Genomic DNA, 25,467 nt, shown 5'->3' on the forward strand with positions numbered 1-25,467 from the left:
GTTGTGCCACTATATGCAACGCATCCGTTACATCCGTCACACAACGCAATGCAACGGATGCCGCACAACGCAAGTGTGAAACTAGCCCAAGTATTGTAGTTTGCTCTTACATAGAGACTAGAGATGAGCCAATAAATGCTCCAGTGGCCACATCACTATTCCTTGGCCGCTAGACAAAAAATCTGCAAACCACTCACCTACAGTTGAGCGAGCACCTAACTATTTGTATTCGCTATACTCATAAGTACTGTCTAATACTTGTGTATTCATTCAAAATAGCATGTGCAATGCAAGTCAATGGGGAATACTCACAAAGTAACGAGTAGCCTGAATTCCGCACTATTTGCTACTCGCACGAATAGTACCGCATTTCAGTTACTCATTACTTTGCAATTTTTTCCCCACTGACTTGCATTGCACACGCTATTCGGAATGAATATCGAGTATTAGACAATACTCGTTATGAGAATAGCAAGTGCGAATAGCTAGGTACTCGCTCAACTCTACTCTTGCCCTGACCACTGGACCAGAGTCCTGTGAATCAATCTGATCATTTCTAATAGGGAACACAAGAGATGGGTTCAGTTTAAGGATAGGTTCACATTTCAGTCAATTTGTATCAGTCACAATCCGTGGCTTTGGTAAACAACGGAATCCGTTTAGCGGATTCTGTTGTTTCCCATAGACTTGTAGGAGTGGCGGATTGCGACTGAATACCTTGCGTTGCATCCGCTGCGCAGCGCATCAGTCATTTTTGGACTGATCGCCGGGCGGAAACAACGCAGAATGTAACGTTTTTTGAGTCATCAAAATTAACGCACTGCGCAGGAATCAGTCAAGCTTGTAATGTTTGTCTATGGTGCTGGATTCCGTCATGCTCTACTGAGCATGCCCAGCATGATTGTGACAGCCCAGTGGGTGTGCTAAACACAAACGGATCATGACGGATCCGTCAAAAAACAGCGGATGTAACGGACGCGACGGAACAGTTTTTTCCCAGGATTCCTGTGAACGGAATCCTGTGAAATAACACATCCGTTGCGTCAGTTGACATCTAAAAAACGACGGATCCGTCGCTCACTGGCAATGACGGACCTAACTGATTTAAAACAACGGAAATGTGAACCTAGCCGTAAGCGGGCTTTACACGCTACGACATCGCTCAAGTGATCTCGTTGGGGTCACGGATTTTGTGACGCACATCCACTCGCTTTAGCGATGCCGTTGCGTGTGATACCTATGAGCGATTTTGCATCGTCGCAAAAGCGTGCAAAATCGCTCATCGGTGACATGGGGGTCCATTCTCAAATATCGTCACTGCAGCAGTAACTAAGTTGTTCCTCGTTGCTGCGGCAGCACACATCGCTCCGTGTGACACCGCAGGAACGAGGAACCTCTCCTTACCTGCCTCCTGGCCACAATGCGGAAGGAAGGAGGTGGGCGGGATGTTACGTCCCGCTCATCTCTGCCCCTCCTTTTCTATTGGGCGGCGGTTCAGTGACGCTGCTGTGACGCTAAACGAACTGCCCCCTTAGAAAGGAGGCGGTTCGCCGGTCACAGCGACATCGCAGGGAAGGTAAGTCCGTGTGACGGGTCCGGGTGATGATGTGCAACACGGCAGCGATTTGCCCGTGTCGCACAACCGATGGGGGCGGGTACGCACACTGGCGATATCGGTACCGATATTGCAGTGTGTAAAGTGGCCTTTAGGCACCTTGATTACATAGAACAGAGCAAAGGCACCTATCATGGGGCTGGTAAAGGGTCTGCCCCGTAGGCCCCCTATAATTGAGTCCATTCGGCAATTCATCAGAAAAGAACAGAAATCCTACAGCCCTGACCACTTGGCTTGGTGCAGCTCCGTTCTTCTGGCCTCCAGACCACTGTGTCCAATAGTTCATGCTCATCATATTATTGAAAGGTTCAAAAAAAAAAAAAAACCTTTAAAGACCATTATGGAATTACTGGAGCACAGATGATAACTCAACAGTTCAATTTCTCGGCCCAAATCTTAGTGGAAAGATAGAATTTTTCTATATCTTACATGTCAATACGGCATTGTGCTCCGTTCCACACGAGCACCGCTAGAAGTGTCAAAATATAGAACAGAATTCCCAATTACACATAAAAGGCTCATCATTACCGCCAATTCCGTCTTCTCCGGGATCCTCAGAGGATGCAGCCGACTTCACACCACTTCAGAAAACTTACTTTTATTTAGTTTTAAAATAGTATTGTTAGTTTTCTTCCTAATTATGCTGCAACCTTTTAAAGTTTATTGTGCTGCCGAGTATTTACTGATCTGCTGCCATCCTTACAAAAATCCCCTGCCGCTGAATTAATGGGCCACGTTCAGAAATAAATATTTAAGATACAGAGAAAGAAATCACATTTCTTCACAAACGACAAAAGAAGTAGGTGGCAATAATTTCTGATGAAAAAAATAATATATTAGACAAGTTTTACTTTTGTAATGTCTTTATCCATGTGCAAGTAAAGTCTTACGTAAGACAATGAGAAAAGATATGTAGAGAGAGCTGCAATCAAAAGTATTCACTCCCCTTTGCAAAACGTGCAATGTAAAATGATTCCCACAAACAACAAGTGGTTTGTCCAAATTCAACACAAAATGCTACCTTTATTGGACTTTGCGGTATGGCTGTCCTACAACGTCAAAGCTTTAGCTTCCTCAATGTAAACATGATGTTTTCTCCTAGGATTTCTTGACATGATTGAATTCAGCTTTCTCTCCACACACTGCATGTTACCAGTGCCACTGAAGCAAAGCATCACCGTGCCACAACCATGCTTCACTGTTGGCATCACCAGTCCACTGCCATTCTTCACTGTAGGCATCACCGTGCCACAACCATGCTTTACTGTAGGCATAACTGTGCCACCACCATGCTTCAATGTAGGCATCACCGAGCCAGAACCATGCTTCACTGTAGGCTTAACCGTGCCACCACCATGCTTCACTGTAGACATCACCATGGGACTGCCATGCTTCACTGTAGGCATCACTGAGCCACCGCAGTCCTTGACTGTAGGCATCACCAAGCCACCGCCATGCTTCACTGTAGGCATCACTATGCTTCACTGTAGGCATTACCAAGCTACCTCAATGCTTCAATGTAGGCATTGCCGAGCCACCACCATGCTTCACTGTAGTCCTCAAAAAACCACCTCTTTGCTTCGCTGTAGGAATCACTATGCTTCACTGTAGGCATCCCCAAGCCATCACCATGCTTCACTGCAGGTGTCACCAAGCCATCTTAATGCGTCACTGTAGGCATCGCTGAGCCACCACCATGCTCCACTGTAGGCATCACCAAGCCACCGCGATGCTTCAAAGTTGGCATCACTGAAATTCTGCCATGCTCAAAGGCAGGGTTTTCTTTTCAATGTATGCTTTATTCTTCATCCTACTGACATCATGCTGATATACAGGCTCCAAAAATACCAGTAATATTTAATTGCTCCACCAACAGACACCGAAACGTCTGTGGTTTTTTTTTATATAGTTTTGAGCAAATGGGAGCAGAATTTCCTTGCGCTTGTGGGTCGTTAGATGAAACGTCTTGTAATTAGGCCATGGACAGTTTTACTGTTTATTATGCGCCTAACTGTGCAGAGACCTAAGTGCCTATGTTTTCGCTGTTATTAGGAATTCTAATGATGATGGTTTGAATTAGTCTAAAGGCCACTTTACACACACAGATAGATCTGTGGCCGATCTGTGGCCGATCTGTGGCCGCAGTGAAATTGTGGACAATCAGTGCCAGGTTTGTGGCGGTCTACGAATGGAATATTATGTCCATGATTTCACTGCAACCACAGATCTGCCAAAGATTTATCTCTGTCTGTAAAGTGGCCTTAAGATGCAGTAGTCATTAAAAGTGGCATTTTGTGATGAGTTTGGAGAAAGCACATATTAGATTATATTAGATTTGTTGAACTATTTACATTGTTCTTGTTTGATTGGTTTATTGCAAACAGCAGAAAGTTTGTGGGTTTTGCTACTAAAACTAATTTATAATGAAGAGAATGAACAGATAGACATGAGAAAAATATAGAATAGACAGACATGGGACGGATAGAATAAATATGGGGTAGTTAGACAAATTGGATGGATGGAATGGGTGGATGGATGGGTAACTTGCACATCACTCTACAACCCTATGAAACTTCAGGGATATCAGTCGATCCAGTCAGGAAGAATAAGTTATTGGCAATCAAGGTCACCGGCTGTAGTGAAAATGAAAGTGAAGAGGAACAGTAAGACAACCCTCAAAGTGCATGGTGGTGGCCAGAGACAATTCCTCGCTCCTCATCCTTCCTGGCTGATTATTCTCTGGTACAGAATTTTGCTTGTGTTCCTGTCACTACTGGTAGCATGTGCTGGTACCTGCAGGTTATACAGGCGGTCCATCTCCTCCAGGATAGCAGATCCATACATAAGTGCACTCACAAGAGGACTTGGTTGTCTTTCAGTGAAGTCTCAAGACCTTGAAGCAGATATCAGAACATGGGCCATAACATGAGAAGAACTGGAGAGGGCCATAATAAGGCATCAATCTAATAGCAGGACCGGTATCTGCTGCTTGATGCAAATAGGAACAGGAGGACAGTGCCAGAGCTCTACAGAATGACCTTCAGTGACTATTGGTGTGCACGTCTGACCAAAGGATCAGAAGTAGACTCCAATAAGGTGGCATGAGAGCCCGATGTTCCGTAGTGGAACCTGTGCTCAACCTGGAGCATCCTTCAGCTCGATTAACATTCACTAGAGAACACCAAATTTGGCAGAACCACCATTGGACCATCACAGTCTTAAAGAAAAAAGGAGAGGGAGCAGGTTCCCACTGAACACGTGTCAGATGGGAAAGAGTCTGGTGACAGCTTGGTGTTAAGCTGCCTGCAACATCACTCATGACTGGTTTGGCAGTGAGTCAATAGTAGACAGGGGTCACACAAACCTCCAAGTATTCACAGTATCATAACTTATGTACCAGGATGAAATTCTCAAAGCCATTGTCAGACCTTACACTTATGAATTGGGTCATGGGTTCCTCGTGGTACAGAACAATGCCCAACCCAATGTGGTAAGAGTCTGCAAACAGTTTTTTTACGACATTGGCAATTATGCAATTGAGTGATAGTCAAGTTCCTCAGACCTGAATTCAACTGGTAATCGCTGGGACATATTATTATCAGTACAACAGATGCCACCATGTAGCACCACAGACTGTCCAGGAGCTCACTGATGCCATTTGTTTTAGGTCTGCAAGTATCGTATTTTTCGGACTATAAGACGCACCGGACTATAAGACGCACCCTGGTTTTAGAGGCGGAAAATAAAACCTTAAGCAAAAAAATGTGGTCATGACACACTGTTATGGGGCGGGGATCTGTTGCTGACACGGTTATGGGGGTAATGTCCCCAAATTCTCTACTAAAGGTACCCCATCCTGGTAATGATCCTCCTGCTTTGTATATGATCCTGCTATAAACCCCCATCCTGCTCATATACCAGCATCCTGCTCATATTCCCTCATCCTGTTCATATACCCCCATCCTATTGATATACCCCCATCCATCCTATTGATATTTCCCCCATCCATCCTGCTCATATACTCCCATCCATCCTGCTCATATACTCCCATCCTGCTCATATACTCCCATCCTGCTCATATACTCCCATCCTGCTCATATACTCCCATCCTGCTCATATACTCCCATCCTGCTCATATACCCCCATCCTGTTCATATACCCCCATCCTGTTCATATACCCCCATCCTGTTCATATACCCCCATCCGGTTCATATACCCCCATCCGGTACATATACCCCCATCCGGTACATATACCCCCATCCTGTTCATATACCCCCATCCTGTTCATATACCCCCATCCTGTTCATATACCCCCATCCTGTTCATATACCCACATCCTGTTCATATACCCCCATCCATCCTGCTCATACACTCCCATCCTGCTATATGCCCCCATCGTGCTCATTTACCATGGTATATGGCCTGTATCCTATAGCACAGAGAAAAACAATAAACGTTTATACTCACTTTTTCCTCACTCCCTCCAGCACCGATCATCTTCCTCTCAGCGGCAATGACCTGTGTGTGTGGAGCCGTTCCCCTGCAGCACGCGATGTCTTCCTGTCTGTGCCGATCAGCTGACCGGCACAGACAGGAAGACATTGGGTGCTGCAGGGGCACGGCTCCACACACGGGGACGGGTGAGTGTACTGATTCACTGCACCCCGCGCTGATGATGAAGCGCGGGGGGCAGTGAATACAGCCGCACATGATCACTCCAGGCTGTAATTGCCAGGGGTGATCATGCGGACCGGCTCTTTACTATGCGCGCGTCCCAGCTCATCCTCTCGCCCACCTGTCAGTGCCGGCTTCAGCGCTGAGAGATGGGCGGGAGGATGGGCGTGCATATGTAATGAGCGGGCCCACGTGGTCACGGCAGGCGCTGCTGCTGCCTGCTCGTGCCCCCGATGACCCGCTCCAACCGCAGCACCCTCGTTCCCGGCCGCAGCCCTATAGTCAGACCATAAGACGCACCCCCAACTTTCCCCCAACATTTGGGGGAAAAAAAGTGCGCCTTATGGTCCGAAAAATACGGTAGATCCCCTTGGACTCCATCTGCCATCGCATTATCAGCATGTCCAGACATTTACAGGCAGGTGGAGGCCATACACACCACTGAGCCACATTATCAGTAGACATGATAACATTTACGCAAAATTGGATCAGAATTTTTTTTTTTACACCAATATTTGAAGCGATTTTGGATTCAGCCCTCAATTGGTTGACAATTTTGGTTTCCACTGAAGGTCGTAATTTTCCTTCCGAAAAGTGAAAATTTCTATCAGTAAAAGGTTTTGATTTGAATCTTTCGTCCATGGAGATCAAGTGTTTGATACAAATTATTTTTCGAGGAGACGGAGATAAATAGACAGATGAAATAGAAAGGAGATAAAAATAAAATCAATAGATGTTTATAGAAGACAAAGGTTTATACCTGTTCATTTTGAGACCACTTTCCTTGTAGTCTTAAAGATGGAATTTCCCAAACTGACAGTTTTCCAGAGAAATGTACGGCTGCCAAAAGATTTCCATCGGGAGAAAGACTCATCTTATAAATACCATCCTGTAACAAATAAAAATAAAATTCTCAAACTTACAACTTCTCTCACAGAAAACACAATTATCAAACTATTTGATCAGGTTATACAAGGGATCCCTTCAAAGAGGTCCTGCTAAACCAGAAAGCAACTCCAATTTGTGGAGAACCTAACAATATGTGTCTAAAATCCCTGCAGTGCCTCCTCAGAAAAAAATCGGCATTACCTAATGGATGGTGAAATTGTGACGCCCTGGACCCCAGGGGTCACAGGTAATTACACCTACCACATACACACACACCCCCATCTCCTGTGAGATCACACGTCACCCGAAAGGGAGACCTGATGCCTCCCTCAGGGCTAGTAGAGCACACCAGGTGGGCGGAGTCAGGCGGAAAGGCACGCCCACCGAGGAGACTACTGCCCTGAGGCAGGAAGTTCAAACAGTTAAGTTTTGAGTTGACAGTGAGTGGTAGTGGAGCAGCTGTCAGGGACCCGGGTAGGTGCCTGGGCCCCTTGGAAACGTCAGGCAGGCAGACGGTGGTGGCCGTCTGCAGGAGTACCGGTACAGCAACCGGCGGAACCGTACGGACCGGGCCTGGGTTGGAGCCCGCCGGTCCCGAACCGGGGAGTCAACCATGTACCGAAGCACCAGAAACCGGGTACTCCGACCCCGTCCTAGCTTAGAAGCCACTGAGTATAGGCAAATTGACTGATTGCTGGCTGGACCTCAAGGGGTTCATCCACACCCAAAGTCCCGAAAGAAGGCAAAAGCCCACCGAGACCGGGTGACCGCCACCGCCAAGGGCCAAAACACCCGACGGGCCAGCGCCTGAGGGCTCCTCCGGCAGCTCAACGCCGGGGAGCGGGCTACCTCTGCTCAGGCAGTGGAGCCGAAACACAACATCCAGAGGTGCACGGGAAAAGGGGCCACCATCAACCCCACAGGGGACATCAGCAGCCGTCCGTGGGAACCGACCACATCCGAACTTTGGTTTACCAGTGACTGAGTGTGAATCAATCGGGAGTACACCAGTGCCATCTGGGCATGACACTACACCGCGGCACGGCACCCTGCACCCCGACAATATCAGCGCTCCAGTCCCCACCAACCGGGGCCCCGGGGCACACCACCCCTACCCACGGAGGGGCTAACATCTAGGCTGCGGCAGCAACACCGATCCCGTACGAGCCCGCCTTAACTCCAGCCGCAGCGGTGGTGCATCCAGTCACCACGACCTGTGGGTGGCGTCACGACCCGTTAGACGACAGCCCGGCCCTCCCCAGCTGCGCACCTCGTCCCGTCACAACCACCACCACCACCCCCACCCCGCTACCTCTCCCCTCTAACAGAGTGACGTGGCCCCCGGTCCGGAGGCGCTCGTGCCACCAACAACCTGAGCCCGGACCTCGAGCGGCTCGGCCCGAGCAAGCGGAGGAAGTGGCCGGGCCACTCTCAGGGCGGTACAAAATCTGTTGGTCGTTTGTAAAATGTATGGCTGTGTCAGGTCCTCCATGATGGCAGACACTCTTTGAAGCTGCTTCAAAAAGATAGCCCTCATCTACAAACTCGTAAATACCTAACAGAGGTAGAAACATGAGTTTTCCAGACCAGATGTCACCCGAGCAGGTCAAAAAACCCTGAAATCAATCAAGGTAACAAGGACAAGGAGTGGATATAATGGTGTAAATACAAACCGCTACCGGAACATGAACAAGTTCTCCATATAACCGACACAGTGTGTATTTACCACACTGAGGATACGAAATTAAGTCTATAGACTCACAAACACACAGAGAGGCTTAAAGGGAACCTGTCACCAGTTTTTTACCCTATAAGCTACGACAATCACCAGTGGGCTCTTATATACAGCATTCTAACATGCTCTATATAAGAGCCCAGGCCGCTGTGTACAACATAAAAAACACTTTATAATACTCACCTAAACCGGTCACTTAGGTGGATGTGGCTCAGATGGGCGTCTTCGTCCTCCGGTGCCAGCACCGCCTCTTTCGGCCTTCTTTTTCACAGCCTCTGTCATCCTTCTGAAGCCGCGGTGCATGACGCATCCGAAGTCATACTCACTCGCCGGCATTCAGTTCCTGAGCAACGCAGATCAAAGTATTGTAGTGCGCATGCGCGGGACCGGCGAATGTGTATGACGTAGGATGTATCATGCACCCAGGCTTCAGAGGTTGGACAAACATGGCCGAAAGAGGTGCCAGCACCGGAGGACGAAGACGCCCATCTGAGCCACATCCACCGCAGCGACCGGTTTAGGTGAGTATTATAAAGTGGTTTTTATGTTGTACACAGCGGTCTGGCCTTTAATATACAGCATGTTAGAATGCTGTATATAAGAGCCCACTGGTGGTGGCCGCAGCTTATAGGCCATAAAACTGGTGACAGGTTCCCTTTAATATAATATTCTATATATCTAAAAAAATAAAAAAGAGGATACAAGAGTGATATAACAAAATGGAAAATGTACGAACGAAGTTCAACCTTGGGTTGTTCTCCAAGTGGTCCCGGAGGACTGAAGTGCATAAAGTGTAACAGACTGCACCGAGAAGCCTTCATATCTCTAGAATGTATGGGTCATAAAAGAAAAAGAAAAAAAAGCAACAAAAAATACACTAAGACAACTGCATGATAGAGTGGTTTCAAAAGCATGGAACATGGCCGCTTTTCTCCATAAACAGCACCACATCTGTCCACCGGTTCTTCTGGTCTTTATTATATAAGAACATTCCGACACGATGTAGGAAGACACTATTTTGGCCAGAATACTGGAATATTTCATATGCTCCCTGGGTATGAAAGTAAAGGCTGCCATACACATTAGATACATATTTGGCTGCCCGCTCTCTCCTGACTTCACCTATACAAGGATGCTCTGCTCGGCACATAGCGACGTGAAGGATTCTTGTTCTTTTGTCTCCATGTAAATTACAGTACTGAGCAAAGTAGCTGTGAACTCCGCTCAGGGACGAGATAAAACACTTACTAGAAAGCAGCAACATAGGTGTGTAGGTGCCTATGCCTCTCAGCCCATTTACCTCCCCTCTCCATAGACTTTAATGGGCAGCTGGCACGCTACGTGAGCTTGCTAGTCTTGTCTTTAGCTGTTTTTCCAGAGTAAATGATAAATTCAGGATGCAGAGGTAGAAGAAGCAGTGGCTAATAAAGAAATAGGCTCTTATCACCACTTAAGATAGAGATTAATATAAGATAAGATATTTTGAAATCTGAATATTGAACCCCAATTTCTATGTGACCTACGTAGTATACTTAAATATATTTGCCGCCTACAAACGTCCCATAAAACTTTATTTAAAAGGAATTTTCCATAGTACAAAGTATAACTTAATCAATGGATCTTGTAATAATAATTTCCACAACTGGATATGTTTAAAAAAAAAAAAAAAAATGTCCCTGTACTGTGATAATCTTATAGAAGTGTCCCTGCTATGTGCTGTGTAATGGCCGTGTCTAAGCGTACAGAGACATGGTCTGATCATATCACATCTCCTGGGTCAGGGAGGAAGTAAAAGAGTATATATAGACATTACAGCATTGGATTGTATGTGCAGTTTTCTGTGAGGTCAAATATTCCCCTGACTTTTTGAAAAAAAAAATAAAATGTTTTACCTCACAGCAAAAAAAATGTTTTACCTCACAGAAATAACAAAGAATGAATAAGCTGCACTCCGTATCCTGTCTTTTTCTGGCAGTCAAAAGTGTCCATTTTTTCAAGCAGAAGATGCTTTAGGAAATACGAATTTTCAATAAAAGGTCTTTTTTTAGTATTTATTTTTATACTTTTTTTTTTTGTAAGTTTCCCATTAGAATAGAATGAAAGGCATATCCTAGCCAATTATTATTGTGGGGAAACTATTCGAGGAATATGAGAAATATTAAATTTTTGGCCAATCCAGACAAAAACATTGGGTAATACAAGTACCATATTTTTGAGATTATAAGACGCACTTTTCCTCCCAAAAATTTAGGAGGAAACTTAAAATCCGAATATAGCTTACTGGGGGGAGGCTGTGTGGCGACCAGGTGCGTGCAGGGAGCCAGGTGCCTGTGGCTACGTGCGGGCAGCTGGGTGCCTGTCGGTGCTGGCTGCCTCTCTGTCCTGAAGGCCGGCTGCCTCTCTCTGCGGGTGGGCGGGCGGCGGCCTGCTGACTGCCACTCTGTGCGTGCGGGCGGGAGGCTGTGCGGACTGCGTTGGCTGTGCAGCAAGTGTCCCAGTGTGTCCACAGTCCCAGTTTCAAATGATGGTTCCGGGAGTCAGCACGTGCGCAGATGGAGCTCTTGGATGAGAGCTCCATCTGCGCATGCGCCGCTCCAGGCGCCATAATTTGAACCAGGATTGCGGTGAAAACCTCAAATTCCAATTAAAATGACTAACTTTATTAATATATTATTAAAAATGAACAAAACACCCAGTGATATTGTGCGCATAGGGTCACATGAGGGGAGGAGCTGGAAAATATGGGGTCCCTAAAGTTTCCCTAAAGGGGACCTTGCTCCTACCTGCCAACGGAGGGTTTGACACCGTAACTGTTTTGGGCGCCCCCGTTCCACGTCGGCTGACCCTCACTAAGCCCTAACTCTTTAGTGAATTAAATTTTAATTACACTCCTGATGGCCAAACCACAGTACTCATGCATACACAAAATTGGTAATTATCAATCCCAATATGTCAAACTACAAGCTGCCTCCAGAGATTGAGAACAGCTATACAGGACAGATTAAGGGAATCACACCCAAGATTAATGTATACACTATTACATCAGACGGTTATTTCACGCCCTTCCCTGTCCTGATATGTTGTGGCCATCATACATGGAAAACATCATCACAAATATATATATATAACTTATCTTAATAGACACTGCCATGGATTACATCTCTGTCCACATCTTTTGTTCATGATACTTCAGCCTCCTGATGATCCTTGTATCCTGAAGGGGAAACGCGTCGAGGCGATGTGAAGCATATCCTAAAGGGAAGTAATCATTTTTTCCTTTCCCTTGGGTGTATTTTATTCACCTTTATATGCTTTCGTAATGTTTATCTGATTGTCTTTGGACGCTGCACTGTTTTGCATGCACCTGCCCAGATTGGGGCTATGCAGTGTCTATTAAGATAAGTTATATATATATATTTGTGATGATGTTTTCCATGTATGATGGCCACAACATATCAGGACAGGGAAGGGCGTGAAATAACCGTCTGATGTAATAGTGTATACATTAATCTTAGGTGTGATTCCCTTAATCTGTCCTGTATAGCTGTTCTCAATCTCTGGAGGCAGCTTGTAGTTTGACATATTGGGATTGATAATTACCAATTTTGTGTATGCATGAGTACTGTGGTTTGGCCATCAGGAGTGTAATTAAAATTTAATTCACTAAAGAGTTAGGGCTTAGTGAGGGTCAGCCGACGTGGAACGGGGGCGCCCAAAACAGTTACGGTGTCAAACCCTCCGTTGGCAGGTAGGAGCAAGGTCCCCTTTAGGGAAACTTTAGGGACCCCATATTTTCCAGCTCCTCCCCTCATGTGACCGTATGCGCACAATATCACTGGGTGTTTTGTTCATTTTTAATAATATATTAATAAAGTTAGTCATTTTAATTGGAATTTGAGGTTTTCCCCGTTTACACATTTGAACTCAATCCAACCATATAGAAATTGTTTTTTTTTTGAACCAGGATTGCGGACAGACAGGGGCACTCACCACACCGGCCTGCTCCACCACCTGACCCGCCGCCGTTGCTGCTGCCGCCACTGACCCTCCGCCGCTGCTGACACCACTGACCCACCTCCGCTGCCGCCACAGACCCACCGCAGCTGCCAGCACAACCTCTGCCTCCTGTGACGCTGCTTCACCACCACTGCTGCCCCCCTCTGGTAAGACAACACCGGAGTATAAGACGGACTCCATTTTTATTTTTTTTTACCTTTTTTATCTCTAAAACTTGGGGTGCGTCTTATAATCCGATGCTTCTTGTAAAACGAAAAATATGGTCATTTTTTTAAAAAATAGCTAATAAATAAAGGTGTGTGTGTGTGTGTGTGTTTATATATGTCTGGGATTGGCATCTGCACCGTCGCAGCTACAGCCACAAAATTTTGCCCACTCACACTTCTGGACCCCGAGAGCGTCATAGGCTATGTTTTGAGGGGAAATTTTAACCCTGCTCTTTACAGTTATTCACCAAAAAACCTGCCTCCATTAAAGCGAATGGAGCTGGGAGCCACAGTGCAGCCAGAATTTCAGAAGAATGCGCAGCCACGCCCTTAAATGGAATGTTGGCGTGTCACAATGCAGCCAGGGAAAGAGACAGACACAGACAGGCTAAGAAACAGACATAGACAGGGTAAGAGACAGACACAATGACAGACACAGACAAAGAGACAGACTGACAGGGAAAGAGAGAGACAGGTTAAGAGAGACAGACAGACAGGTAAAGAGACAGACACAGGGAAACAGACAGAGGGAAGGAGGGAAAGAGATAGAGATAGATAGACAGACAGGTAAAGAGATTGAGACAGACGGAGAAAGACAGACAGTCAGAGACAGACCGGGAAAGAGACGGACAGACAAAGCGATAGAGATAGAGAGAGAGATATACAGAGGGGGAAACAGACAGAGAATGGGGGAGAAACAGAGAGACAGTTACTATCCCAGGCAGTGGCGGGTGCTATGTTGTGAGGCGAAATTTTAACCCCGCGTGTTCCAATTTACCAATCAATTTTACCCCTATCTACATAATTGGGAAAAAGTGAAACGAAAAGTGTTGGGGGCAAATTGACATTGTTTTGTTAATACATTCTATTTCGTTAACAGCAGTTATTAACCGGGGCGAAGCCGGGTAGTACAGCTAGTACTATATATTTCGATTAACATTTCCACTTTTAGATTCAGTGTTGCTATCTTTGGCTTCACGGTGTCATGTTCGATTCCATTTCTTTTCATGATGCCATTAGTACACAGATACAGATAGTGCTCTATATACACCAGCAGCTCGTCCTGGCTGTAAACCAGGCGAAACATCTGTTTATGGGACGTCCCCGAAGTCCAAGAATCCGGCTACTAAATTCAAATGCATTAGTAATTTAATAAGAAATGCCTCGGAGCGGGACGAGGATGACATTGCTTCCTCAAACACATCTCGCGGGACGAGCTCGGACTCTTATCTCAAGGGAGATGCATCTGTTTTATCCGATTGTTAAATTAGCGCCGGTTACTGACAAGGGAGGCGGAAAATAAAATGCACATATTGCAATGAAGAGCAGTTAGCTGCTACGCTTGTGTGATGTTTTACAAGATATCCTCTGCAACGGCCATAATTATACGGCCCATTTATAGAGGAAACACCGACTAAGTGTTTCAGAGTCAATAAAATATGACTTAACCCTTGGGCACCCGTCCGCTTGGATAGGGGCAGTGAGAGTAGTTGTTTTGCTGGCCGAAATGACATTAATAACACGGCAGACGGTCCAGCTGTCATTCAGAAGGGATCGCTCTACTCAGAAACAGTCTTCTACTTCACTGACAATTGTCCTTCTCAATGACAAGCCAAAATAGATGATTTTTTATGATTTTTCATTTTCAAACTTTGTAAAGTGTCTCTAATGTTGGGTTCAGCCAACCTGTCAGCAAGATTTCAACCCTCAAAATATTTCAATGTGCACGTAACTCTGTCAAAGACAAGTCCAGCAATACCTTTACATGGCCCATCCGTTCCTCCATTACTGAGAAAATAGTGTTTGAATTGATATGCAAATGAGGCTGAAGAGCTACGGTAGATCTGAAGCCTCCGTCACTCCAGCTCTATTCTCTGCCCAACGCCGCCTCTTCCTGCTGCTTGACTGACAGTTCACTGTGAAGGCCTAGGCCATGACTCATTTGTCCGGTATAATATTATAATAAGATAATCTGTCTTCATATATAATCCTTATACTGTTTTGCCACATATACTTAACTGAAAGAGTGTGAAATCGAAACTAACCATGCTTAGGACTAAGCAGAACAAATACACCGAGAACAAAGTCTTTAGTAACTGATATTCTTGCATAGACTCTTGTCTGTCCATGTCTAGACGCACCTGAAACTAAAGGCCCCGTCACACACAACGAGATCGCTAACGAAATTGCTAACGTGATCGTTGCGGTGTCACCGTTTTCGTGACGCAGCAGTGATCTCGTTGTATGTGACACCTACCAGTGATCAGGCCCCCTTCTGTGAGATCGCTAGTCGTTGCTGAATTGTTGGGACAATTTTCTTCAAAGGCAATGTCCTGCTGGGCAGGACGCATCGCTGTGTTTGACGCCTACCAACGACCTCCTAACACAGTCCCAACGCCCGCCGAGATCGTTATACAGGTCGCTGATCGTTACTGCGTCGTTGGTAAGATCTGACTGTGTGACATCTCCCAGCGATCCTTATGTCACATCGTTTTCGGTATCGCTGGTAAGTCGTTAAATGTGACGGGGGCTTAAGGGATGTTGCTGACATATAGGAAATACTGTTTAACCCTCGGATGGGATTAATGTGCCTGACAGGCGCTTCTCTTTTACTTTCATTTCTCCCTCCTTATCAGATTTTCAGGAAATCCCCTCTCTCCAGGTAGTCTCTTGGCTCTAGCTGCTGTGTGAAACCTGATACCACAGTTGGTCTGCAGAGCTTCAGTAGGGCAGATATACCTGTGCTGGCTTCTCAGGCTCATTGTTCCCGAACACATCACACTTTATAAGGAATTCTTGCTCATTGCTCTGCAAATGTGTTTTTTCTGGGGAAACTTCAGGATCTAATTCTGAATAGTTATGTGTGTAATATTATTTTAGGTGCCTTGAAATTATGTTTTTTTGCCAAACTTTTCTCTTTTTAATAACCGTTATGTGTTATAACTGGGGGCTATTTCAGAGTTATTACTTTTATATTCAGTAAATGGGTTTGTTTTGCACCTGATGTGTAGTCTCTTATTGCATCCCTATGAAGGTCTCTGATCACTTTTAGATCACTGAAATTGCAAAAATTAGATATTATAGGTATTTTTCTAGCCTGCGCCTGACAGGCACATTATTCACAAACTCGTTATTAAAGATATTGCTTCCATCAGAGGGTTAAACAAGAGAATGAACCATGCCTAAAGCTGGTTGGTTGCTTAATAGATAACTTGGATGTACTGAGTAAGCTGTGTAAATATGTATATCTTGAATACAGGGGTTAAAAGAACTTCATTTTGCTTCTCCCAACTAGAGATACGTCTCTGTGTGCTCATTTCCTAGTTAATACACATCTGTGCAGATCTAATTCAGAATCCTCCTCCGTGACCCTGAGAGAGACCCCCTGGAGGTCTCCCCCAACACATTTGTCTGAAGTCACACTACATAGAGTCTGTCAGTCAAGTCAGAGGGAGAGACACTGTGCAGGGAATAGAGCTGGAGTGACATAGGCTTCAGATTTTAAAATTGAATTGATATACCAATGAAGCTGAAGAGCTATTTGTGATCTTAAGCCCCTGTCACTCCAGCTCTATTCTCTGCCCAGCACCACCTCTTCCTGCTGCTTGACTGAGGGATCCTTTGTATGCAGTCACACAGCAAAGGGTCTGCAGGTAAGCCAGTTGAAGCAGCACTGGGTGAGGAATTGAGCTGGAGGAACACAGGCTTCAGATATACAAACTGAATTGATATGTCAATGAGCCTGAAATATTCTTTGTAGATCTGAGGCGTCTGTCACTCCAGCTCTATTCTCTGCCCAGCGCCACCTCCTCCTGCTGCTTGACTGACTGTTCCTTTGTCTGAAGTTGCACAGCAAAGAGTATGTGTGTCAAGCTAGAGGAAGCAGCACTGAGCAAGTAATAGAACTTGAGTGACAGAGGCTTCAGATATACAAATGGTTCTTCGGCCTCATTAGTATATCAATTCAAGCACTGAATGGAGGAATGGACTGGCCATCTAAAGGTATTACTGGACTTACCTTTGAAAAAGCTACATGTACATATAAATAGCAGGATTTTACCCCCAAACTGACTGATTCCCTTTAATGACTAAAGAATGTACGTCTGGAACACCAATGGTGTGAACAGGGTGCAAGACTCAAAAATATACAACTAAACAATCGGATAAAGAGTTGCACACCAGTCACAATGTATAGGGGAATAATGAAAAGCATAACTGCTATAGGAATACTAGACTGAAAAATACAATGGACTATGTGAAATAAGTGAAAAATATGAAAATGGTATCTGGATAACTGCTATGAAAAATAGGAATGAGAGATATTTAGCCATTGTATTGATCAATGCAAAGGAGCCCCAAAACCAAACGCCAAGGTAATCTCTATTTTTGGGGTCCCTAACCTATGTGTAACCTCACCTGCAGTTAAAAACTTGCTCTGTATGGGATGCAAGGGACCAAGCTATATATGTGTGAAATAAGATACATGGCTATGGGTGGGGCAGGGTTCTCACACAAAAAGTGCATACTAACTAAAAAGAATGTATGTCTGGAACACCAATGGTGTGAACAGGGTGCAAGACTAAACTAAACAATCGGATAAAGAGTTGCACACCAGTCACAATGTATAGGGGAATAATAGCCATGTGTCTTATTTCACACATACATAGCTTGGTCCTTTGCTTCCCATACAGAGCAATTTTTAACTGCAGGCGAGGTTACACATAGGTTAGGGACCCCAAAAATAGAGATTACCTTGGCGTTTGGTTTTGGGGCTCCTTTGCATTGATCAATACAATGGCTAAATATCTCTCATTCCTATTTTTCATAGCAGTTATCCAGATACCATTTTCATATTTTTCACTTATTTCACATAGTCCATTGTATTTTTCAGTCTAGTATTCCTATAGCAGTTATGCTTTTCATTATTCCCCTATACATTGTGACTGGTGTGCAACTCTTTATAAGATTGTTTTGTTTGTTTGATTCCCTTTAATGATCTGAAATGTCCAATAAATCAGTGTAATGTGAAATCGTGCTTTTGTTAAACAAAAGAGGGCATGGTGCAAGTTTGGACTGCCGCCTGCTGAGTTCTCCCATTCCGTAACAGATATATGGACAAATTGAGGATGAACTAAGTAACAAGCCAAGGATAGGCCATCAATGTAAAAGTAGGAGACATCCTCTTTAATTTTACCATAAAAAAAAAACTGACCTGGCAATAGGATTCTCCAGGTCAGTATGATTACATTGACGCCAAATAAGTATAGTTTTGTTTTAAGTAAGTAAAAAAAGAAATAATTTTGCTTGTATCGCCATTTTCAAGCTGTGTTAGGGCTTGCTTTTTGGGCCCCAAGCTAATGTCTTTATTGATATCATTTTGGGGAAGATATGAGGTTTTGATCGCTGGTCATCACATGCTTTTGTATAGTTATGGCAGCTGGAAAAATACAATCTTGGTATTTTGATTTTTCGCCTCGTTACGCTGTTAACCAATCAGATTCCTATATTTCATATTTTGATGGAATGGACTTTTACAAATACAGTGATGTCAAATGGGTAGTCCTCTTAGGAGAATTGAATCTGCAATCATCTGATCACTTGTACTACATACAGCAATGCCACAGTATAAATAGTCTCCTACGAACACCAGCCACAGACTGGCTTTAACAGGAGTATCCTCTTGACAGGCACATGGGTCTTTCCAGGGGAGTGCTGATAACGGGTTAGAACAGTGCTCCCCTGCTGACTCGCTGTAAATGCCGCTGGAATAGATTGATAGCGGCACTTAATAGGTTAAAAGCTGAGGGTAAAGCATTGCACCACCCACGGCTCTTAGAGGCAGATGATGGCTGAAATCATAGCCATCATCTGACAGGAAAGATGCAAACTCAACTTGTGAGCCGGCATCAAAAAGGCAGCATCGTGTCATATGTCTCCTCATTCTCCACTTTTGAGCCACTACTTCTCCCCACCCTCTCCTACTGAACTCACAATGCAATCTGAAAGAAATCACAACTTAACTCCGCTAGTTGACCGACCAGCACAGTGTCATGTCGAGTTACACATCCTATTATACTTTATGGAGAGATCAGGGAAAGGAGTAGTGAAAAAACAAGACAGAAACATAACAGAGTTTTCTAACAAGTCTTTTACCGCCCTACACAGCTGGATTCACAGCTCAGTACTGCTGAGTAATTTTCTCCATGCTGTTCCTTTGGTCTATGTGTTAACTAAGGAATGAAGATCAAGAATCTCTGTGTGCTGTGCTATGTATGGGAGACCTCACCAGCTCAGAGTTAATAGAAAATTAAGAGTTAGTGTCATTGGAGAGGAAAACTGGTGCAAAATGAAACGTCTAAAGCGGGCTTTACACGAGGCGATAGATTGTGCGATAGGTCGTTGGGGTCACGGTTTTCGTGACGCACATCCGGCATACCGCACGACGTCGTCTCGTGTGACACCTCCTAGCAACGCAGTAACGCTCACAAATCGTGAGTCGTGTACTCGTCGCTAGGTTTCATAAAATTGTTTAATTAAAATGGCGGAGGTAGTTCATAGTTGACGTGGCATCGCACGTTGCTCCGTGTGACACCACGGGAATGATGAACAGCAGCTTTACCTGCCTCCCGCGGCACCCGACGGCTTAATGGAAGGAAGGAGGTGGGCGGGATGTTTACATCCCGCTCATCTCCGCCCCTCCGCTTCTATTGGCCGCCTGCCGTGTGACGTCACTGTGACGCCGAACGTCCCGCCCACTCCAGGAAGTGGACGTTCGTCCACAGCGAGGTCGTCCGGAAGGTAAGTATGTGTGACGGGGGGTAAACGAGTTTGTGCGCCATGTTCAACTAATTGCCCGTGACGCAAAAACGACGGGGGCGGGTACGATCGATTGTGCTATCGCACAATCTATCGTCTCGTGTAAAGCAGGCTTAACACATACAATGGCCAATAAGTGTTATTTCCTAATGTACACACCCAAGAAAGCTTATCCTAAGGCCTTCTTCAAACATTTGTGCAAAACACTCACAGTCTGTAGTGTAGGTGCGTATGTGTGTGGGGTGTGTGTGTGTGGGCGGGGGGGGGGTGTGTGGTGTGTGTATGGTGTGTATGGTGTGTATGGTGTGTATGGTGTGTATGGTGTGTATGGTGTGTATGGTGTGTATGGTGTGTGTGTTTGTTTTACGTGTGCTGTCCCTGTGCTATCTGTGTGACAACAGGACAGCACACAAACAGCATGAGCTGGTACCTGTCCCCGTCACTACTGTCACTTCCAAGTCTGCTCTGAGTGCAGTGCATATGCAGAAAAATTGCAAAATAGCAAAAAGAGGACTAAATATCCTCCACAATTTAGAATACTCAGGAAGATAAAGCAGTGGTGAACTGTTCAGGCCAAGAAAAACTAATGCACTAACAGGGTGCAGCAAAACCCCCAATAGATGGAAGGATCACAGGTGCAAGAGGAGCAAATCACTCACACAACTCCAGAATATGGAGGGGGTGATCGCTGGATGGTAAAATTGCACACATCCTGCTGTGAGTATTCTAAATTGTGGATGATATTTAGTTTTCTTTTTGCTATTTTTCTAATTATATAGATTACTGTAGGGACCTACAAGTATGAGGAACCGTGATGTGGTTTGTAGGCTACCGTTATTTTGGCCATAATATCGGCTAATACCTCAGATATTGTGTATTTATTTTTCTGCACATGACATTTTATACGGGGTGCAGCCAGGCCCCTTAGGCTACTTTCACACTTGCGTTGAACGTCATCCGTAGCATTGCGTTGTGTGACGCACGCAACGGATGCGTTGCATATAGTGGCACAACAGATGCTACGGATTGTACAAAATAACGCAATCCGTTAAAGGTTTTTTCCTTGCCTTTACACATCTGGGCATGCGCAGTTGTGTAAAGACGGATGCGTTAACGGAATTAATCAAATGACGGATTCTAACGGAATCCGCCACCATAGGTGTCCATTATAAAAACAACGGACGCCAACGGATTCCTGCAGGTTGCGTTTTTTTGACACTCCGCCAAGTGCGGAAAAACGCTACATGCAGCGTTCCATCCGCCCAACGGTCACTGACGGTCAGCGTCAAAAGAACTGATGCACCGCGGGGCGGACGCAATGCAAGGCCATCCGTTGCTATCCGTAGCTAATAGAAGTCTATGAGGAATCAAACGGTTTCCTGCAACGGTTACCGTAATTCCTCAAGGCTGCGGATAGCAACGGAAGCCGTCCAACGCAAGTGTGAAAGTAGCCTTAATGTTTGGACTTGCATATTAGAGACTCCGTCACTATATGGTGCACACTAGTAGAGGGCAGCCCGCCTGATCGAATAGTATAGCAAGCCACTAGTGTGCAATTTTATCATCCAGCAATCACCCCCTCCATATTCTGGAGTTGTGTGAGTGATTTGCTCCTCTTGCACCTGTGATTCTTCCATCTATTGGGGGTTTCGTTGCACCGTTAGTGCATTAGTTTTTCTTGGCCTGAGCAGTTCACAACTGCTTTATCCTGCCGTGAGTGTGCAGTGAATATGCAATGAGTGGGCCTGGAATCACGCTAGGTACGAGGGAGTATCAAGCAAATGGCGAAAGTGAAGGGAAGGGGGAGATGGTGATCCCTGACCAAACCTACTGCTGGTCCATGGGGTCCCTCACCACCCTATATAGGTTCCGCACCTATGCGCTGAGCCAGATATCTGACCCTAGGTATCCCTAATGCTGCACCCTAAATAGAGAAGGGGTGTGATAGCTCTTCATCAACTACACTAAACACTAAAAAAGACAAGGAGGAGACACTGGGGAAAATGCAAGAACTACTTATCCACAGATAGAGGTTCAGCAAAATTTCAGCAATAATACCACAGGTGAGTACTATAATCATCCTCCATACAATCCTATTTAGATTGAATGCCAAACAATGTTTTCTTTATAGAAATCTATAGAAAATTTTATAAAATTGCATTTAAATAAAAGTTTTTCCAGGGACATAAGAAAGTGCAACACATAGTACAGAAATGTGTTTAAAAACATATACAAAGCCAGTCAGGGAGGTGTGTCAGTACAGACCAAGCTGAAAAATATGCATGACATAGCCCATGGAGACAGCATAGCTAAAGTGCATTAGTATGTCAATTAACATAATACAGTCAACAGCACACTGAAGTACATTGAATAACAATTAAGCGAGATGTTGTATCAAAAATGTGCACTGTATATTCAGAGACCCATGCAGGATGTGAGGATCACCATACATAGCTACCATGCATTAGTACATCAATTCCATATAATGCAGTCAAAAGCACACTGGGGTACATTGAATAGCAAACATGTGAAATGTCATATCATATACATGCATAGAGAACCATGCAAGGTGTAAGGAGCACCATGCATGCTGTCCTAATGAGCATGGAACAAAACTCAAATAGTTATGATAACAGGACTGTCCTGTGAGTATGTGCCATTGCTCAAATATGTGCAATGCAAAGAAAAAACCCGTCCTTTCAGCAAGAAAGATGGCAAAATTCCAAAGTATATAAAGGTACTATGACCCACCAGGGACGCTGCTGTGTTCAAGCCTGACATACCTTTTAGAGATGGCTGCTTGTACCTGCATATACTGGAGCTACTAGAACAAGAAGATATATCTGGACCGTTTGCATCATCAAGACCTGGAATAATTGCATCTTAAAAGACTTTATGGATATTACTTCATGGATATCGTCTAACTTTTCATATATTTATCTTTGCAATTATTTCCTATGCTCGGTTCTTATTTGCCCTGTTGTTTGCCCTCATGTAATATGGCGGCTATAGACTTCATCCTGTGCGCGCACGGGGCTCTGATCACTCCTCCTCTCTGTGTCTGGTGATCTAATGGGTGTCGGGTTGTGCGCATGCGCACTCCCGCTTCCTGAACGCCGGACACAGTGGAGGATGGGCATCGGATCTCCGGGGCGCGCCACCATAGGATGGTAAGACCTGGTCATTTCAGATATAAGCAGCCCTGGATGTCACCTCTGCACCTCCCGATGAAGCGATAAGCGAAACGCGTTGAGGTGCAGGGGGGGGGTGTCAGGCTTGAACACAGCAGCGTCCCTGGTGGGTCATAGTACCTTTATATACTTTGGAATTTTGCCATCTTTCTTGCTGAAAGGACGGGTTTTTTCTTTGCATTGCACATATTTGAGCAATGGCACATACTCACAGGACAGTCCTGTTATCATAACTATTTGAGTTTTGTTCCATGCTCATTAGGACAGCATGCATGGTGCTCCTTACACCTTGCATGGCCTTCTATGTATGTATATGATATGACATTTCACATGTTTGCTATTCAATGTACCCCAGTGTGCTTTTGACTGCATTATATTATGTATGGTGATCCTCACATCCTGCATGGGTCTCTGAATATACAGTGCACATTTTTGATACAACATCTCGCTTAATTGTTATTCAATGTACTTCAGTGTGCTGTTGACTGTATTATGTTAATTGACATACTAATGCACTTTAGCTATGCTGTCTCCATGGGCTATGTCATGCATATTTTTCAGCTTGGTCTGTACTGACACACCTCCCTGACTGGCTTTGTATATGTTTTTAAACACATTTCTGTACTATGTGTTGCACTTTCTTATGTCCCTGGAAAAACGTTTTATAAAATTGCATTTAAATAAATTTTCTATAGATTTCTATAAAGAAAACATTGTTTGGCATTCAATCTAAATAGGATTGTATGGATGATGATTATGGAGCTTCTTTGTAGGTTGTTCTGTTGTTAATGGTGAACCTCCATGCTATATGGTTATTATGGACCTAGTTATTCAATTTGTTTTTGCACAGGTGAGTACTAGCCACCTGCTTGCAACCAGAGCTTAACACTAGAAGTCCCAGGAATTTCGAGCTCCATAGGGTTCCAATGGTAGAAATGTTAAATGACCCCTCTCTGGGACTTCTAGTGTTAAATGAACTGAATAATATAACCAGTATCAGTTCAAGTAAGATGGGAGTATTTAAAGGGAACCTGGCACCAGATTTGGAGCCTATAAGCTGCGGCCACCACCAGTGGGCTCTTATATACAGCATTCTAACATGCTGTATATAAGAGTCCAGGCCGCTGTGTAGAACGTAAAAATGACTTTATAATACTCACCTTAAGAGTCGGTGCAGTGCAGATGGGTGTCTATGTCCTTCGGGTGCAGCACCTCCACTTTCGGCCATCTTCATCCTTCGTTTTCTGAAGCCGGGGTGTATGACGCACCCGGAGAACAGACACCCATCTGTACCGTACCGACTGTTTAGGTGAGTATTATAAAGTCATTTTTACATTCTACACAGCGGCCTGGGCTCTTGTATGCAGCGTGTTAGAATGCTGTATATAAGAGCCCACTGGTGGTGGCCACAGCTTATAGTCACCAAATCTGGTGACAGGTTCCTTTTAAGCACAAGGGAATACTGATAATCAGCAGCTGGATGGAAGGCGAGCTCCTGCTGGGTCCTACAAGGGAAGAGATGAAAACCCAGCAGTAGGATCCACCCAGTACAATGAATACCAACAGCAGGAACAATAGAAAGTCAGGGAGCATTTTGTGCAGCCAACTGCTGTGACCTTCTATTGCCAGAAACCGCATGACTGTCACCTGTGAATCGTAAGTAACAGCAGCACTGGAGACATGTTAGTATAACAATTCATTATTTTTAGGTCACCTGTTTTCTCCGGTACGTGTCACACTGATGTCACATTCACATGGATCAAATCCGTGTGTAGTCCGTGTGACACCTGTTCTACCAGCAGACAATGGACATGTCACCATGTGGTGTATATGGACACATGGTCCATGTCAAAACACGGACGTGTGCGCAGACCCATTGATTTCAATGTGTCTACGTGAGCCTGTGTCTCCGATACATGTAAAAACTGACATCACAGGTACCGGAAACAGATGTGTGAACGAGGTCTGACGTAGATATTTCCCCTTTAAATAAATTACCAGAGCTGAAAAAAAAAAAAATATGTCATAGACGTCTACTACGAGTGACATTGCCAGCAAAAATTCTATTCATGCCTGGAAAAAGACAGAAACCTTGTAGTGTTTCATGTCACATTGCCAGGTATCAGCACAACAAAGCCACTGACTGCAGCATAACCAGCCGCCAATGCAAATAGTGTCCTGATATCAGTATTTACACACTAAAACCCCATTATAACATAATAAATACAAGGTCCGCTTCTTATTTTTTTTCTTCTGCCAGACAAATAAAGAAGCCGCAGCGGAATGTGATCTTGTGCAGCGGAGTAGGCTCGGTAAGCCGCTCTT

General features: G+C 44.8%; 1 protein-coding gene across 1 annotated transcript in view; it reads right to left on the reverse strand.

Annotated features, from left to right (window-relative positions):
* Nucleotides 1–25,467, reverse strand: part of NBAS (NBAS subunit of NRZ tethering complex) — a 1,027,824-nt gene that overhangs the window by 869,593 nt on the left and 132,764 nt on the right. Inside the window, 1 exon segment of the mRNA XM_075341124.1 lies at nucleotides 7,050–7,178. Coding sequence (XP_075197239.1) covers nucleotides 7,050–7,178 — 129 coding nt within the window.

The sequence above is a fragment of the Anomaloglossus baeobatrachus genome, chromosome 3, assembly GCF_048569485.1.
Source record: "Anomaloglossus baeobatrachus isolate aAnoBae1 chromosome 3, aAnoBae1.hap1, whole genome shotgun sequence".
Lineage (NCBI taxonomy): Eukaryota > Metazoa > Chordata > Amphibia > Anura > Aromobatidae > Anomaloglossus > Anomaloglossus baeobatrachus.